The sequence below is a fragment of the Sprattus sprattus genome, assembly GCF_963457725.1.
Source record: "Sprattus sprattus genome assembly, chromosome: 8".
Taxonomy (NCBI): Eukaryota; Metazoa; Chordata; class Actinopteri; order Clupeiformes; family Clupeidae; genus Sprattus; species Sprattus sprattus.
Window position 1 is genome coordinate 24,690,676 of NC_137927.1, and position 18,504 is coordinate 24,709,179.

An 18,504-nucleotide genomic window follows, 5' to 3' on the forward strand; every position below is an offset into this window, starting at 1 on the left:
GTGTTGTATAATATATCTGCATATTCTTGTCTCTGAGCCAGCACAGATGGGTGACAATTTATTTCCCATTACTATTCATAAAGAAGGATACTGACAAAGATGATGTGTATGACTGATGACACTGTGATACCTTACTTGGCCTAAATAGGATGACTCAAATTTGCACCTGGTTGCAGCCTATGTGGATCTGCATTCCTATCATAATGCACTTGGTGATCAGTAGTCTTCCTGTCCAAAGGTGACTTGGCAGTCAGTTAGAGTCAGCAAGCACATGGAGAATCAGTGGCTTCAGATTTTATTATGGCTTTGTGCCTCGGATTGAAGAACTGCTGTGACCCAGAAGCTTTTAGTCAAGTGCACCTAACATAGAATGTGCTAACCACACATGCATTACAGCTCAGCACACTCGGACACCTATACAGTCCCGTCCCCACCTTTTGGTGAATTAGCTTAATGTCACACTGAGAAAAGGTAACCTTCAATTGAAACAAATGAATTCTGAGAAAATTCATCAAAATATGAAAAAAAAAGCTTAAATGGATCTTTTTGCAACAAACATGCTGTGCTACCGGGACTTTGACTGGATCTGCACGTTCCTTTCTCCTGACACATCTGCGTTTTTCATTCAAACCTTAGCGCCTCAGCTGAGTGCTTTTACAAACCGCCAACTCAATCACACCAAAACGTAAACAAAAAAATGATTCAAACAACTCCATTAACCCTAGGGCTACAGATACCCAGGAAAGAATGTATTAATATTGTATGGATTATACTTAAGGACTGTTTGTTAACCTGTTTTCTCAAGTGAATCCTATATAAACACATGTGGCAGTGCTATGATGTTACCTTAAACTTATTGCATATTGCTACCAGTGTTATGTGAGACAATCAAACAAATGTAGCTGCTACATGAAGCATGAGGGGAGAGTCCTCTTTAGACTGCTGAAAGGAAGCAGTTGTCGGTGTGCTTGTGTTAATTCCGTTTACATGTCTCGCCCAACGCAGAGCCCATCCTTCTGAGAGAAGGTGGCTAATCGCGTTAAGAGCAGTAAACTGAGACATCTGCATGTCATCAGGCATCTTTGAGCTCAGTAGAGATGTCTGGAAATGGCAATGTAATACGGAGGTGTTTGTGTGTTTGTTTCTTTCATATCTTTTGTGACTAACCTGCCCTATACGGAGTATTTAATCATACTGAAGTATTTAATCATTCGCTTATTTTCATGGTTTGTGCTTTCTCAAACAAATTCATCTTTGAAAAACTAGTCAGATTGTTGCCACAGGGATCAGCTGCTTCCTTGAAACCAAGTGTGCCGTGGTGTCGTTCTTTTAGGTATTTAGAATTTGTCCTTCTTATTCATTTTCTATGAATTCTTAATGTTGATAGCTGTGATTATCAGATTCAGATAATCAGACAAAAATCTTGTTTTGGTATTACATTCACATTTTTCAGTCCACCTTCAGTCAAGTTTCTCTAATGGTTATTATATGAGGACATTTTTTTTATAAAGATTTTTTTTTAAGGAAACTGGGGTAATATCATATGTTAAACCAATCTAATTTGTTAACCATTTAAACAAATGAAAAACACAACACAGGCTTTTTTAATACTGTTGAATTACAGAGAAGTGTGCCCTTACCCACATTTAAAAGTGGAGTGACAGAGAGTGATATCATGGCGTATGTTTTCTGTCAGCCCATGCCTTGTCTGTCTGCTCCACAAGGATGGCATCTGGCGGGCAGGGAAGAGGGCCTCTCACTGTGCGTGTAATCTTTCACGACTTGGAAGACAGCCTGCTCTACATAATCCTGCCTCAGATTCGCCACCCCTGTAGACACCGAAACACCTGTTTTTGCTGTACTTCCACTTCAAATTAGCTGCTTTTGTTTTTGCCAAACCAAGGGGACAAGTGTTGTAACGTATCATGGACCAGGCAGACAAGTATTTAGACATTTCGTTGGCTTGAAGGAGAAGAAGCTCGCAAACAATAGGGTCCCCACTCTCCATCTGGTATCAATTCACACACAGTGCATTGCTCATTCAGCCCAAAAGATTGGGTGTGTGATGTGCTCTCTCGTGTTCCTTGTCAAAAGGCAATATTAAGATATCTAGTGTTTTCAGCCAACCTCTGGCCTTGCAATCAAAATTTAGCGGTCAGTTTAGTTCCCTATATTATCAAACCTCTTATTCTGGCACATTGGCTGTGCTCTGGACTCGGGGTCTTGCTAGTTTTGTGGAGATTTTGTTGGTGAGCATCCATTGCTGATTTTCCTGAGTCAGCTGATTCGCCTCTATTGGTAGGATGTCCAGGCCATCGCTCGTGCGTGACCCTGACGCCTGGGCCATCTGATCCGAGTTCTGTCCCTCTAGGCTACAGCTGGCCCTGTCAATAACTCCCACTGACGCTGGGTAATGCCAGCATTACATTCACACACCACACCACACCACACCCCCAACCCCACCCCCACAGCCAACTCACATGACCGGACATCTGTGTCCGAAGCCCACACACACTTTACAAGGTTTATTTAAGTTATCTAGTTAAAGACAAACGCCTCAACATATTGGCAGTAGGTGAAAATATACTAAGGTGTTAATGCCTTGTATAAAATGGATATCTTTAGTTGTTAATAGTGTGTCTTGTCTTTTTAAAAAGTCTGGTCTAATAAAAAGAACAAGTGTATTATCTTATCACTCTCAAATCCCGATGGTTTTGTCCGTGCGGAGACGAGATTCAGTAATGTGTCTGATGTTGCAGCTTTCATCGCCGCATGTTGCCGAGTGGTCATGTGATCATCTCAGCTGCTGTCATGGCGAGGGTGATGAGGCGTTGAGTCATCTGGGCTGAGTGGCGTTTCGCAGTGAGCCTGTGAGCTAAAGACATAAGTGCGGCTGCAGTGGGTGGCAGTTTGAAAAGACTTTCTCTAGTGCCCCTGTTTGATGTCACCAGCTAATTCCTGCCTCCACATTCAATCCCCAAGGGAGGAATATTAGTGGCTTGGATGTTATGAGATTCATTTTGTACACCTCCAAGTGTTTGTATTAATAAATATACTCTCTTCCAGACCACCCCCACCCCCATAAGAACATTTCTTATAATTATAGGATATTTTTTGTTTGATTATTGGAAGGCTTCTGATTTTGGGAGATTTTTTCTGTTTTTTACTTTCTTCCTCTGGCAATGTCTGCTTACTCAGACACATATGCACACCCTTGCAGCTGCAACCAAGAAGCTTATACAAGCTTAAAGTGGAGAGCTGAGTAGAAGTTGGAGTGTGTGGAGAAAGCGGATAAGAATATCAAGGCTTTGGTGCTCGTGCTGGTGCGGAGTGGATTATATCCCAGACTCCGAGTCTGCCCTGTTGATTATCCTATTATACACCACAGGATGGGAAGAGATGATGTTGGGATAAACGGAAGCATCATTTCCAGTTGCTCTTCCTGTTTGTGCCGTGGTGTGTTTGCATGTTGGTCATCGCTGTTGTATGCCGAATGATGAGCACATGATTGTCTGGTGATAATCACAGGCGCAGCCACGGCCATTATGATGATATTAGTGTACAGATGTAAGATAAGCGCTGTAGATGGAAACTAATGCATACCCATGGGCCTTACCCTGCCTACCTATGGGAATCATCTAAAAGTGTACAGAGCATCAGCCAACACCTCGCCTCCTCTTCATTCAGTTTCTGACACAGTCAGATGACATCATACACACGTTTTAGGAATAGCCCCAGGGTCTGCCGTTTTTATGATCCCTCAACAACGACTTATTTAAAGAGAAAAGAAACCGGATGCTTTTCTGCATTGTTGGATTTCTTGCCGTTTTCCTCTTTGCCCATCAGGGCCTCCCTCTCTCCTAGTTGTGTAAGGGGTGAATCATCCAGTTCAGTGTGTGGCGGTAGCCATGGCGCTCACTGACAGCCTCCCATTTACCCGAGAGGGGAGCGCCGCGCAGAGTTGCACCACTGGAGAGCTGTGGAGGAGCTGGCAGTAATTTGTACCCTCAAATCCTCATTCACATGCAGACTTAATGTTGCCATGAGACAAAGGATGCAGCATAATTAAACCGTCACTTAATTTGCTGCTATTTCAAGGCTGCGTGTGTGTGTGTGTGTACGTGTGTGTGTGTACGTGTGTGTGTGTGTGTGTGTGTGTGTGTACGTGTGTGAGATTGCATATAGGTAGCCTGTTCACATGGCTTATGTGTATAGGTGTACCTAGTGTGAATTTCTTTCTATAAGGTTTTCAGTCTACTCCTTCAAGGACCCTCAAACTGTTCTCTCCCACCACCTGCTGATTGTTTCAATGAAGGGTGTCTTTGTGATGAAGTACGTGTGCACAATACATTTAATAACAGCCACTTCAAAATGTGAACCAGTTGAATTTTGTATTTATCAGATTTATCAGAGTCGCTACATTGGCTTTCTTTTAATCTAAAAGACTATTTGAGATTATTCAGCAGAAATATATTTTAGGGAATAAAAAGCTCTGAAGCATAGGCTGGGAGAAGCACTCAAGATTAGTCTGTTTTTTCATAATCATGAGGTTGATGGTCAGAGCCCCTGTCTACTCTTTTGTTTCAGCCTCTCTGCCCTAAATGGGTTGATAAATAAAATACAGATAGATTTATGCGCACATAACTCAGGCATCTATTTGCCTGTCCTATTATCCCCCATCACATAATAGGGTTCATTATTAAGAATAATTCATGAAATACGGCTAAATAAATGGCAGATTAATGTTTATTGGGATTTCTTGTCCCGTTTACTGTGATACGAGGTAGTTGGTAGTTACTACTCATTCGGTCATGCAGTCCCATTAGGACATTTGATGCACACTGTTGTGGGGTCAAGTTTTGCCAGTTAAATGGCACATTGTGGAAGTAAAAGGCCTAATGGCAGAGACGGCTCAAGCTGGAGCCAGCCTTCGGAGCCTGATTCATCATTTCCTGAGAGCAGAGCCATGATTAGGTAGAGGCTGTGGAGTCTGCTGGTTTAAATTACTGTGGAGAAATCGCATTTGACAGACATTAACGGACGGCCTCTTGTCTTGTCTCCAGTTTAGTCATGGGGGGGGGGCTTGTTGGCAGGCATAGGTCAGTGTTCAGCTCTGTGCCGCTGGATCAGACAAACACAGGGCTGTAGGGCACAAAAGCAGATTGTTCGCTTGTCAGATGAATGTGGCCATTCAGCCAAGGATCACAGCTGAGCCAGTCTGGCTGGGCCATCATCACTCCAACATCACACACCTCTGATGCTGATGGAGGATGCTTGTGTGCTCAGACTTGTTTGACTGGCCATACCTCAAAGGGTGTAAAGATACCTGCAGAGAAGTAGGGTGAAACACAGGTTTCTGGAGAACAGGATGAGTGTCCACTACCTGTCTTGGAATGCAGCGTTGGCCCGACATTGCCTAAATGTTAGCACACCCTGTTGGATGGGCTATCAGAAATGATCCACTATTGACCACTGAGAGTTGTTGATCATGATGATTTGTCGCTAGGAAGTGTATAGATTAATGGAAAGGTACTAGTCGGGTTTGTTTGATGATCGAGTCATGCTGGAGACACCAGCCTTTCACGCAAAATAGTGCTCCAGAAAAGATGAAATTAATACAGTTTTGCGCACATAAATGGCAAACATGTATCTCATAGTGTAGCATTTACACCACAACATGATATGAAGGCACCAGTATAGGCATGATATAGGCACCAGTTAATGAAGGACATTGAGGAAAGGCAACCAGAGTTGGGAGCAGAGAAGAAATATTTGAGAGTGTTAATTCTTAAAATACTGGGACATTAGCCTACACGATGCATGCAGAAAGCAATTCTGCTTAGGACACCCTCATGTCCAGCAGCCCTGAAAAGATCATGGGAAGAAGAGCAGACTTCATTAAATGCATTAAATCACAGTAATATTTATGGTGACCGTCAATAAAAATGTAAAGTGCAGTTTCCTTTTTTGTGTTTCCCCAAGTTCACTTCCCCCTGCATTACTATCTTTGTGTTGTGTGGTAATGCCCAAAAACTCTAAAACCTAAAACTTTAAATCGAAAACCTTTTCGTCTTGTGTCTTTTTGGGCTCCGAATCTGGGAAGGTTTTTTTTAAATATGCAGCTGGTCAATCCTGCACAATGTTTTGGCTTTTGATCATTTATGATTATAATCTAGCACGTTGAGGTTTTGGTTGATCTTATCCAGTGCTGCCAGTACTTCAGGAGCATGTGGAGCCACGCATACATTATGAACCATTAGGATCACAGTGCACCCTCTACATGAGGATTCACATGAGCGTAGTTAAGCAGTCTCTCTCTTTCTCTCCCTCTCCAACAGGTGATCATTAATAGCACAATCACACCCAACATGACCTTCACCAAGACCTCGCAGAAGTTTGGCCAATGGGCAGACAGCCGGGCCAACACCGTGTTCGGTCTGGGATTCGCATCGGAACAGCAACTCACAAAGGTCAGGCAGGCCCAGGGTCCTTTCTAATGCATCTACTGTCAGATTCCTCCCAGGAATTGAAATGTGCCATCTACCAAGCTGGTTGTGGCTTTAGCATAAATAGAGGCATGTGGGAATGAGGAACTAATGTGCATTCTTTTTTTTTTTTTTTTGCAGTTTGCAGAGAAATTTCTGGAGGTAAAAGAGGCTGCAAAGCTCGCCAGAGATAAGTCTCAGGAAAAGATGGAGACCTCCAGTAACCATTCCCAGGTAAGTCCCTCCCAGGTGGCCTGATCTCCAGGTTTCACCAAGGCCTTCGTTCTCTCACTGGCCTTGATGTGTGGTGTGAGGGCCTTCGTTCTCTCACTGGCCTTGATGTGTGGTGTGAGGGCCTTCGTTCTCTCACTGGCCTTGATGTGTGGTGTGCGGGCCTTCGTTCTCTCACTGGCCTTGATGTGTGGTGTGAGGGCCTTCGTTCTCTCACTGGCCTGGATGTGTGGTGTGAGGGCCTTCGTTCTCTCACTGGCCTTGATGTGTGGTGTGAGGGCCTTCGTTCTCTCACTGGCCTTGATGTGTGGTGTGAGGGCCTTCGTTCTCTCACTGGCCTTGATGTGTGGTGTGAGGGCCTTCGTTCTCTCACTGGCCTTGATGTGTGGTGTGCGGGGACTTGTAGTGTCAAGTCTTGCGTAACAGACCTGCCTCTCCTCATATGCGACAAATTGATTGATTTTTCCAAGTACAGTATCATTCAGTCATTCAGTGTAATTAAAGCATTGATGGACCCTCTAGCTACTTTAAACACACACACACACATGCACACACAAGCAATATGTTCTAATTATATGTCATGCCAGTGACAATTGACTCAACTTCTCACCATGACATAACAGTTTTGATCTGTTTGTCACCCCAAGCAGGAGCAAGGTTAATGATGAGTTTGTAATGAGCACTGCTCAGCTAGCCCAAAGGTTAAGGGTCATTCATCATAGTACAGGAGGTGGTATGCATATTAATCTCCCAGGTCTGAAAACAGATATGTGTAAATAAGACTAATGTGACCATGCAGCTTGCCTCTAGGTAAGCGCCTGGTTGACAAGTTGACTTCATGATTTGCTATGCTGTAATCAGAAGCCGCATTAAGGGACATTTTGTCAGACATTTCACAGCTCCGGTAGAAATGATCAAATAATCTCAGCTCAGACACTCCGTCTCAGAAGTTAGGCTCCTTTTTGTCTCTGTTTGAAGGCTACGTCTCAGAACAGCTGAAAGGTGTATTTGCCTTTCTTTTTTTTGGCAGATGTGTCAAATGTGGGGATTTGTATTAGATTGCACACGGTTATATTACCACATGAGGTAGGGTGTCTCACCTTGGAGACTTCTGACTGCTCTGGGAAATGTACAAAGATATGACATTGATATTAGGCTGTAATAAAACCGTGATTTGAATTGAATGAATGTGAACCCAAAATGGTCACATCTAGAGTATTTTATATACAATGGAATACTTTACATAAGATAAATTACTATCTACAATGTAAATACTCACATTCCATCCATGACTTATTGAGCACTGTGATGTTAATAGCTTGCTTATCCAGGAACATATTTGAAACCTGTGCAACCTAATATAACAGTGGTGGTCTATTATGCAGTGAAACTACACCAGTGCTATTTTAGCACTTCAGAAACTACACTCTACTGATGGTGTAACCTACTTCTCCCCTTACATTCATCATTCCAAATGATCATGCCAAAAAAATAAATGCCATGGTTGTCACAGTCTTAGACGTTTGAGAAACAGCCTCATTCTCCTCATTCTCAAGCATTCTCTTTCTGAGGATCTCTCTAAAAGCAGCTCTTCTTATGAGGTTTGGAGAGGAAGGATAGTGGAAAGTGGTGCGCCATAATCGTCTCTTTCTCTCTTTCTCTCTCTCCCTCTCTCTCCCTCTCCCCCTCTCTTTCTCTTTCTCTCTCTCGCTCTGATGCGAAGCGGATATTTTTGCACTCTTGTCACCATCTCTCCTTCTGCTCTGACAGGAGTCTGGCAGGGAGACTCCCTCCTCCACACAGGCTTCCAGTGTCAATGGCACCGACGACGAGAAGATCTCTCACGGGGGCCCAGAGACCGAACAGCTACAGAGCGAGAACGACCGGCTAAAGACGGCCGTGGAGCAAAGGTACCCAAAACCAAGTGGGTTTGTCCACATTCCCTGGTGGTGTCAGTGGTAACTCATCCGTAACCACACAGTTTTAAGGTTTTTCCTGATGTTCTGTAGTGACCTTCCCTAGGCTTGCTGTAGCCATTAACACCTTGACAATCACACGTTGTTTTGTGTGGCACCAGAAAGCACCTCCATGGGCTACCCTCTACAGGGATCTCAGCCCACACTGTTTAGCTCCCTGTGTCATGGATGAATCCTCCCTGTGTCATGGATGAATCCTCTTGCCACAGTGTCCTTTGAGGAAAAAAAAGTGTGTGTGTGTGTGTGTGTGTGTGTGTGTGTGTGTGTGTGTGTGATTTTTCAGTCAGACACAGCTAGAAGCATGTCTATGGTAACTAGTCCCTGTCCAATATTCATGCTGTTGTTCGATTTGTCTTTCAGTAATACTAATGCCAAGAAGTGGGAGACTGAACTACAAACCTTGAAGGAGAGCAACGCGCGACTGGTCGATGCACTGCAAGAGTCCAACACTAACGTCGAGACGTGGAAAAAACAGCTGGCCACTTGCAAGGAAGAAAGTGACCTGCTCAGGATTAAGGTAGTGTCTGAGAAGAGGACAGAACAAGATGGGGAAATGAAAAAATAAGTGTGTCTAAGACATGGAAGGAATGTGAAATGTTAAGGCCGAATTATGCTCTGTTTTAGACGTAACGCCTAAGCACGTAATTTACACAAGGAACTTGTTTTAGACAAGTTTTGATTTAAGGTTCGTTTTAGACGCAGAGCGTGTTGCAAGGCTTGTGTTGCGTGATGCAAAGCAAATTGACGCCAGAACTGTAGATTTATTTTGAGTTGTAAGCCTATTTATTGCAGCAGGACAAAGGAAAAAAACTTACCGGAGCATGAAAGTGTAGTGGGCGAAAGGCTTGATGTTATGAATACATGTGTTACACAAAATACAAATGTTGGCAATTCAGTACCAGTGGCGAGAAAGACATGACGCAAAAGTTCGTTTATTGACATCTTCCAATGACTGTGACAGGCTTTAAAACGATGTGTTTATGAGTTACATTATTTAAGATGAGGTGGTAAACGGTGAGAGAATCTCATCATGTTGTCAATGCTTGTAACTACAATGGTGCTGGCCATCAGTTAAGCCCACGTTAATGTTAACTTTTGTATATGAGCAGACCGGGCTCATTCTATCAAAATCGCGGGTGCAATTGATTGATTCACGTCAATATGAACTCAATGAATGATACCACCATGACTCACAAGTGGTGGAAAATGAATATGAAAGTATTTGTTCGTGAATTAGCACATTTTCTCCTAACAATCGCGGGTGAGAATGGGATATTCTCTAAGGTAACGGCAGGTTACTGTTAACTTTTGTATATGAGCAGACCAGGCTCATTCTATCAATCTCGCTGGTGCAATTGATGATTCACGTCAATATGAACTCAATGAAAGATATCACCATGACTCACAAGTGGCGGAAAATGAATATGAAAGTACCTATTTGTTCGTGAATAACCACATTCTCTCCAAACAATCGCGGGTGAGAATGGGATATTCTCTCCATAAATTCGCGGTAATTTAAGCATTCTATAAGTGTTTAAAGAGGATTTGTAAAGGAGTTCATGTCTTTGGACCTCTTCTGTTATGTTTGTTCCTAATCCATAAGAAAAGGCTTGTGAGACGGTCTGAAGGGTATTCATGATTTTAAAAAATGTCTGGGTCTAAAAAAGGCTGTAGTATGCTATTAACCCGGAAACGTGAGACTCTGTGAAAGGTTGTGGTAGCCGGCCAATCACAGCCTTTGCGAGCTGTGTAGGGCCGTAGTGTTTTAGTCGCATAGTCAGGAATTTTGGGCGACGCACTTAAGCACGTAAGGGGGGATATTTTACCCCGCAAGGGGGGGTTATGTATCTTACGTGCTTACGCGTTACGTCTAAAACAGAGCATAATTCGGCCTTTAGTCTTTCACATTTAGTGTTGTAGCTGAAAACCTAATGTAAAGACAACTAAAAGGGTTACTGTAGAGTTCATTTCTGTATTGAACCATATTAGTTTGGGGTTTTTGACCGTGATTAACATGACGAATAACTATCTTCCTCCAGATCGCAGAACTGGAAGCCGAGTGTAATGATGCCAACCAGGAGAAAGAGAGGAATGCCCAGCTCACACTGCGAGTACAAGAGCTGGAGGCTGAACTGCAGGACAAAGAACAGGTGTGAGACACACACACACACACACACACACACACACACACACACACGTACACACAGCAAACACACAGAGGCTCTCACACAGTGTGATGGACACACAAGTTCACATGCTGGTCAAAAGAAACCTCCAGATACTGATTTCCTGTTTCTTTGGCTCATTTAAGGGGCCATTCAGTCTGTAGGCAGGAGCAGAGATGTCTAACCAAAGGCCACCTCTATTGACATCGCCGTCACCTGGTGACTCATGACAGCTTGCACTGAGCTGAATTCTGACGTGTGCGACTGGGCGAATTTACCCCCGGCGTTGGCCAGGTCAGACAGAATGAGAACAGCTGGCTCCTCCTCCTCCTCCTCCTCCTCCTCCTCCTCCTCCTCCTCTCCCTCCCTGCAGTGGCAGTTTCATGCAGGGAGCAGCACAGGCCAGCAAGGGATGAGGAGCCAGCAGGGAGGTGGCATTGGCCCCATATGTCTTCCCAGGGCCCCGCAGGGAGTGTTTATTTGCCCCGAGAAAATGATATGCACTCTGGTTGCCTTTGAACGGAGCGTGCTGCAACATCCATAGATTAGCTGATTTCCTTTGCTGAGCAGGGAAAAAATATCCTGACGTTCGCTTTGCTTGGCTTTGAACACTATGTTTATTTTTCATTATTATAACTTTCTACAAATTGCCCTTGGTAAGCTACTGCGGGCTGTGTTTTTAAAAGTTGATGTGCGAGACATGTTTACTTGGTGGTAGGATCACAGGGATTTTAATATAATCACAGCCAACTCGGCTTCTTTGGATCATTGTTTTCCTCTAGTTCTGAAACAAAACATGCGCACACAAAGAGGGGTGTGTGTGAACTGATGAGTTTGCACTGCTGTCAATGGCCCCCATACCTATTCCCTGTTCCACTCACACCATCGCAGACAGACAGACAGGCCGGGGACGCAGGGGGATTTTCAGGTCTGGCGGCACTGCAGAGCCTGCTGGCTGTAATTTAGAATGAGAACATTATAGTGGAAGGGCCAAAGCCTGACCTGTGCTTGTAAATGGCTAACCGCTTTATACAAGTATTTCATTAGCATTGACGTTTGCACTGTGCTCTGTTGTCTTTTTTTTTTTTCCCCGTCCCTCTCTGCCGGAGTGTCAGCAAGGGTCCCCTCCGCGGGGGCTGGCAGGCGGCTAATGTGGCATTCACTGGTGGAGGATCAGATGGAGGCAGCTGCTGCCTGCCACACAGCTTGGTTTCTGTCACACGCCCCTCTCCATGGCAATGCCTTGGATTGTATGAGCACAGCCAGTAATGGTGAAAGACGATGGAGATCGACACCCAAGGCTGTCCTTTGAAACATGTGCTTTCCAGAAGGAGAAAAAAAAAGATGACATCCATACAAATGCAAATTCCCCTTTTTGAAGTTCTTGGAGGACATTTTCTAGAAATGACTGCGCGTTTAGCAGCCGACGTTAGCAGCCATGTTGCCCTGGGCTTTGAGTGACGGGCATCTCTCGGATTGCGTGTCAGCCGCGGCCGCCATCCCTGGGCTGAGTGACAGCGGGCCGATCACAGTGACTCCCCAGTCCCCATGCATTCCCCCATGCGCCTTCCTCATGAAAGATTAATACAGGCGTGTCACGCAGTCACTGTAAGTGACGCACAGTTTAATGCGCGCAGCCTCCTTCCGCTAACATGCCGTGTAAGCAGCGGCCTTCGCTAACCTCTTTGTCATGAGAATATGAAATTTTGATGGTTCATTTTTTATTTGTGCTTGTATTCACCTATGCCACGCATAGCTCGGCAGCTATTTATTTCATCTCATTTCACCTCCTCAATGTAAGAAACTCACCAAGTATGCTCTCTTGGAGTGCCTGAGGTGTGCTGCCAGACGTCATGTGACTGTTGTTTTGTGTTTGTGTGTTGTCTTTCAGGAGTTGGAGAACCTGAGAAAGCAAGCAGAGATCATCCCTCAGCTCATGACTGAGTGCGAGAGCATCACTGGAAAACTACAGGTACACAATCGTCAAGCACTAAGCATGGTCACAATGTGTTACGTTGAGCAATGGAGATGACAAATAATGAGAACAATGTCCTTGGAAATTGGGTTTCATATAAACAAACCACATTCCTCAAGCAGATACACGGTGGTGATGTGTTATGGGTGGAAACTTTGCTTCTTTTGTTTTTGGTACATTGCAAACTGGTTCCACACGCCTGGGAGTCGAGCTGTACCTGTTCATTCTTGAACCATTTAGTACTTTGTGGTCCCTGTGTCAGTTTCATTCAGGCTGTCTGTCTGAATATTGCGTCATTCTTTCAGTTTCTATTGTCTACACGAAGTAACAGGACTGAAACTTAGTCAACTCGTCTTTAATGGGTTTTTTTTTTTTTTTACAGCTTTCTCAGTACACTAAAAATATTCTTCTTATTATTGCATACAAGAGCCAATTAAATCATAAAATGGGAGGTGATGATTGTTAGTGATGGCATACCAGATACCAGCTCTCCTTGCCCCAGCACTGGCCCTGAATGTGATCCCAGAGCTGGTGGGTGATCTGTGTGAAAGCATCAGATGAGTGTGACATTCTGTCATCAGGCTTGTAGAATGGCAAGAGGCTGGCTGGCTGTTTCCCCACCCTTCACCCAGAGACAGCAACACATGTTTATGCTGCCCTAAGCACATGCTCATCGTATTCAAATGAATGCAATTAGAACAACAGACATTGTTATAATTCCATTGGTTTCTTCCATGTTGACATTTTTTCAAAAATTGTCATAATATAATCTAAATCTTCAACTGAAATGATGCCTGAGCAAGCCTGTGTGTGATTCACCTGTAGGCAACAGGCTGGATCCCCAGTGACAAACAAAATCACAATAGCACTCACAAACAGTAACAGCTCCACCTAAAAAAACATTTAAATTCCATCATAGACTGTTGACATGTAGTCAGTCCCACCCACTATATTTAGTTTCCATTTAGTTTCCATTCATTTTCTAACACAAGCCTGGTTGTCAGCAAGGAACTAAATCCAGCTTGGCTCCTGAATTTATAGTGATACAAGCAGCATGTGGTGCTGCTATACTGAATATCAGCACTCACTTAACTTGTGCAGCTGTATAAAACCTGCATTATATCAATGTTTAGAAACGCCAGTGAAACTGAACTGCAAGGTGGATCCTCTATTCTGTGTATCCAGTCTGATGAGAGCTCCAGGCTCCAGGCTCCAGGCCAGGAGCAGCTGCTCTGCCGGTGCTGTTGTGATAAGGGTGTGAAGACGCTCAATCACACCCCAGAGAAGATGGCGTCATGCAGGCTCCACACTACGTCCAAGTGAAACACAGCAAACCAGACCACTTTAGATCAGGCCACGCCAAACCTATTTAAAGGCGGGGTCCTATGAGCAGGATCAGGTTTCAGGGGTCAGCTGTGGAGATTCCACAGGACGCTGGACGAGTTTAGTCCCCCCCCCCCCCCCATTGGTGCCTCCAAGACCAGAATAAATGTCTGCCGTGGCCATCTGACCCCATTTTTGTGAACTTTCATTAAAGTGGTCTGCATTCTGGCACAGCTGGCCAATGGTACTAATGACCGTATTCTTTTTCTGCTCGTCATTTCAGGCTGCTGAAGCGGCGAATAAAGAGCTGACTGGGAAAATGGACACCCTACACAGCGACGTGGAGGAAAGCCATCAGAAGCAAGGCCACATGAAGGGCGAGCTGAAGAAGTTCATGGATGTTTTGGAAGGCAAAATTGATGAACTGCATGAGGTCAGGCAGGGACTGTCCAAACTGGGCCTTGACAACTAGGAGATCCACTTCGTGCAGAGGCCACTGTGAGAAGCACCAGAGATGGGTTGTCAAGCAGAGATCACCATGGTACCACATCCCAAGAGGATTACACTTGTAATGGAGAAAAATCACAGTAATAATTGAAAAAGTAACAGCTATAAAAAACAAAAACTGGCCATGAGGAAGAGAGACCGCCATGACCCAGAATGCTCCTGTTGATAAGTGTGCATTGCATCTTTATTCTGAAATGTGGCCAAGTCCCACAATATGGCCATGTCTTCTAGGGGTAGATAACATGGAAGGGGTGGAGGGTTGGTTCTGTCTGTCTGTCTGTGTCTCTGTCTGTCTCTGTCTGTCTGTCTGTCTGTGTCTCTGTCTGTCTCTGTCTGTCTCTGTCTGTCTCTGTCTGCCTGTCTGTCTTGCTGTGAATTTCCGTGTGCATGTTTACCACAGTCCATACTCATGGAACGGATGTGGAGGTGCAAAGGGTTTCTCAAGGGCTAATGCTGACGTGCAGTATGTACCGCCTAGCTTCAGTCACGGAAGTAATAATAGATCACAAATACACTGGAGACCTCGAGTAAGCATGAGGGGTGAAACGGTATAGGTCGGTTTCACATATGTTCTCAGGGTGTGTTTGGGGGACCGTTTGGTCATTCGGTATGCACATACATGAACAGCAGTGTCACAAAAGTGCCTCAGCCTTAGAGTTCCTCTAAGCTGGCAAGCTCTCTGGGGTGTACCAAAGCCAGAGTGACTAGGATTAAAATGAATAACTACTTTGATATTTCTATGAAAGCAGAATCTAATGGGCTCCTGGGGTAGTTTATCCCAAATCCAGGCTCTTTTTACGGAGGGACTAGCTAGCTTATAGGGCCTCAGTTGGAGAACCAGTGAGACTGGAGAGCAGTTCATAGAAGCTGAGCACATCCTGTGGATGTTGTGGCACGCAGACTTGCAGAAGACCTGCTTTGGGTGAGATCAAACAGTACGAAATGCAGGCGCCTGGTCAGCAGACGTGTATGTGCATAATAATAATTAAGGGGGGTCTTTAACACTAAGTAGGATTGGGAAAAGTACAATACCTACCAGTTACTCAAAAACTATGCTAGGAAACCCATTTGTTTTGAATGCTATGTTCAAAAGATTTTTGCATGTGGTGGTGCCGATTTCGTCCATTTCCAGAAGAAATGTGCGTCTTTCACTTTGTAGTTTATGTTAATGGATGTGCTTCCCATACTACAAATGTTTCTCTCTTTCTCTCACTCTCTCTATCTCTCTCATTCTCTCTCTCTCCCTCTCTTTTGTATGATGGTGAGTTTGGGTTGAAGGGATGTGCTATTGCTGCTAGACTTTGGGGATTACAAGGAAAGTGTATTTCTTTAACCAGAGTTGGGTCAGGTCTGTGAAACAGTCCAATGCTGCAACAAATTTTCCAAACTTTGTGCTGGTGCCTATAGATTCAGTTTGACTATTTCTAGCAGTGGAACTAGCATATGAAAACAACAACCTTATGTTCTTGATGCGTTGGTATACAGGTGTTTTTTTTTTTTTTTCTTGTTTTTTTTTGGGGGTGCTGACTTTATATGGAATTGTATGTTTTCATGGGATGGTGGTGTTGCATATTCTCCATGTATTACCAAACTTAAAATGTGAAATTTGCCTTTCTAACAATCACATTCTCAGCTTGTATGCTGCGATGGTCGGGAACGGAGTAGACATCTCATAATAGTCACTGTAGGGAAAATGTTGCTGTAAATGTAAGTAGTCATTTGTCACTGTTGGGGTTCATCTCACATGGTGTTCTCTTCGGAATGGACTCTCCCATCCCAGACAGGCCCTCGCTCTGAAACCCATCTGGCCCAGCTCAGCTCCACACTCCAGCGCCCTGTGGGACGCCACACGGAGGAATCCCACACACTGAAAAGCGACCTCCAAAGTGAGGGCATCCTTGCTAAATATAATACTGAGAAACACTTGACCTTTTTCCTCCTCCTCCTGACTCCTTTTGACTTTTTGTGATTTTTTCTGAAAGAAGTTGTACCATATAGAGTTGATAACTGTTCAAATATAGTTTAACTACAAATGGGTCGTTCATGTGTGTTTTCTTAAAAGAATCATTTTGAAATCACTCCTCCCATGTTCTCCTTCAGTGTCCATCAAACCACTGAGTAGGTATTGCAGTAACCACACATTGAAGTTGCTCATATTTACTCAAATAACAGCTTTTGTGTAACATTTTGTGTGGCAAAGCATTCTGGGGACTACCCACTGCCAGTGCGAGACTGGTGCAAGGCTGTAGGCTGGCACAGGGCGGTAGGCTCAGAGCAGGGAACAGGGTTGCAGGAGAAGTGGGAGTGAACTCGGCACCGGTCTCCCACATCCCTTCATCCCTCTGTGGAAACCACGGCAGCAGCCACACAGGAGGACACGTTGCCTTGGCAACCTGATCCCACCCACTCCTTGTATTGATTCAGCCATCATTGTGAGGGGGCTACTGTAAATGGCAGGGAAGGAGGGAGGGAAAAGTGTGAGAGAGTGTGTGTGTGTGTGTGTGTGTGTGTGTGTGATCCTAGCATGTGATGCTCAAAAGTGATGTCTTTCCTGGAAGCAGGCACGACCCGCTCCCTGAAATGTGCAAATAAAAACAGCACGAAGAGAATGACTATGAATAATGAGTAATGCTGAACTTCAGATTGACTGTTACATGCGATTGTGTGGGAATACCCACACACAGGTGCTGCTACTTCTACAATAAGAAAATATAAGCCATTTCGCCGATGTAAAATGTCTTCCGCAGTCTAGACTGTCATTACAGAGAACAATGAAAAGGGTTTGCAAAATTGTCATCTGGTGTGGGTTTTTTTTTTGTCACTTGTGCTTTTCGGAGACATCCACCAACTCCTCTCCCTGTCTCCTGTAGTATCTCCGCCCACAGTGTGATAGGCGATGAGTGGGCGAGTTGGGGGGAAAAATAATTAAGAGTTGTCCTGTTGCCATAGTAACGGCATTTGCCAGGAATCTGTGTTGCTCTGGCGTTTTTTTTCCTGGCACCTGCAGTGTTCTCTCCCCAGGTGTTCCCTTCCTGTCACCCCAGGCATAGGGATGCCACTAGTACACGCTGCTGACATGAAAATGTGCCTGAAGGCTAGAGAAAAGACACCCTCAAATACACAGGTAATAACCTCTTTGCAGGTCACATCTACAGACACGGCTCTGCTGGAGCTCACCCATCCGAGGTGTGGATTTTCCCAACACCCAGGAGGACTGACCGTTGGTTGCACACCATTGTTGTAACCTTAGCCATGTCGACTATGAAGCAGGCGTCTTTGGTTTGTGACACTGGCAAAGCCTTAGTATCGATCAGAGCTTTGGCTCAGGACATTTCTCAATCTGCTCTTACCACTTTTATCGATTTTAGTTGCTTGTGTGGTGCTGAAAGAAGTCATATGACCTTGGCCATGGTGTTAAGGGACATCTGTGTGAAAGTAGTGTCTTTAAAGACATCCTTCAGTGATGCTGTCTGGACACACAAAGACCCATTGAATAGGACATAAGATCTCTCATGCAGCAATGCAGCTCATCCAGTTTCTAGCTGGAGCCTTAAGAATCCCTTATAGATGTTAGTGCTGGGGGTCAATGCCACACATAGAAGTGAAGCACTACTAGAGCAACAGGTTCTCCAGAAGTAGGGAGGGAAGTTTAATATGACCACTAGATGGCAGTGCCATTAAATGCACTCAGGCACGCGGCACATAGTCTCAGAAGTGATGTGTTTAAGAGTTCCCAGGTTTTTTTGCAAAGCTACACATTCATCATATTAAGGTACCTCTCAAACTGAGCTTGGATTATCTCTACAATTTCAGTTCTTCTCCTTGTTGGGTTGTGGACATTG

The 18,504-nt window shown here is 44.5% G+C and overlaps 1 protein-coding gene across 1 annotated transcript in view; it reads left to right on the forward strand.

Annotated features, from left to right (window-relative positions):
• The window catches only part of homer2 (homer scaffold protein 2), a 26,828-nt gene extending 10,133 nt beyond the window's left edge, over positions 1-16,695 (forward strand). Inside the window, exons 3-9 of the mRNA XM_080843765.1 lie at positions 6,339-6,470; positions 6,627-6,719; positions 8,487-8,626; positions 9,053-9,209; positions 10,732-10,842; positions 12,749-12,829; positions 14,439-16,695. Coding sequence (XP_080699891.1) covers positions 6,339-6,470; positions 6,627-6,719; positions 8,487-8,626; positions 9,053-9,209; positions 10,732-10,842; positions 12,749-12,829; positions 14,439-14,627 — 903 coding nt within the window. The 3' untranslated portion in view covers positions 14,628-16,695. The remainder of the gene's footprint in view (positions 1-6,338; positions 6,471-6,626; positions 6,720-8,486; positions 8,627-9,052; positions 9,210-10,731; positions 10,843-12,748; positions 12,830-14,438) is intronic.
• Positions 16,696-18,504: the final 1,809 nt, after the last annotated feature.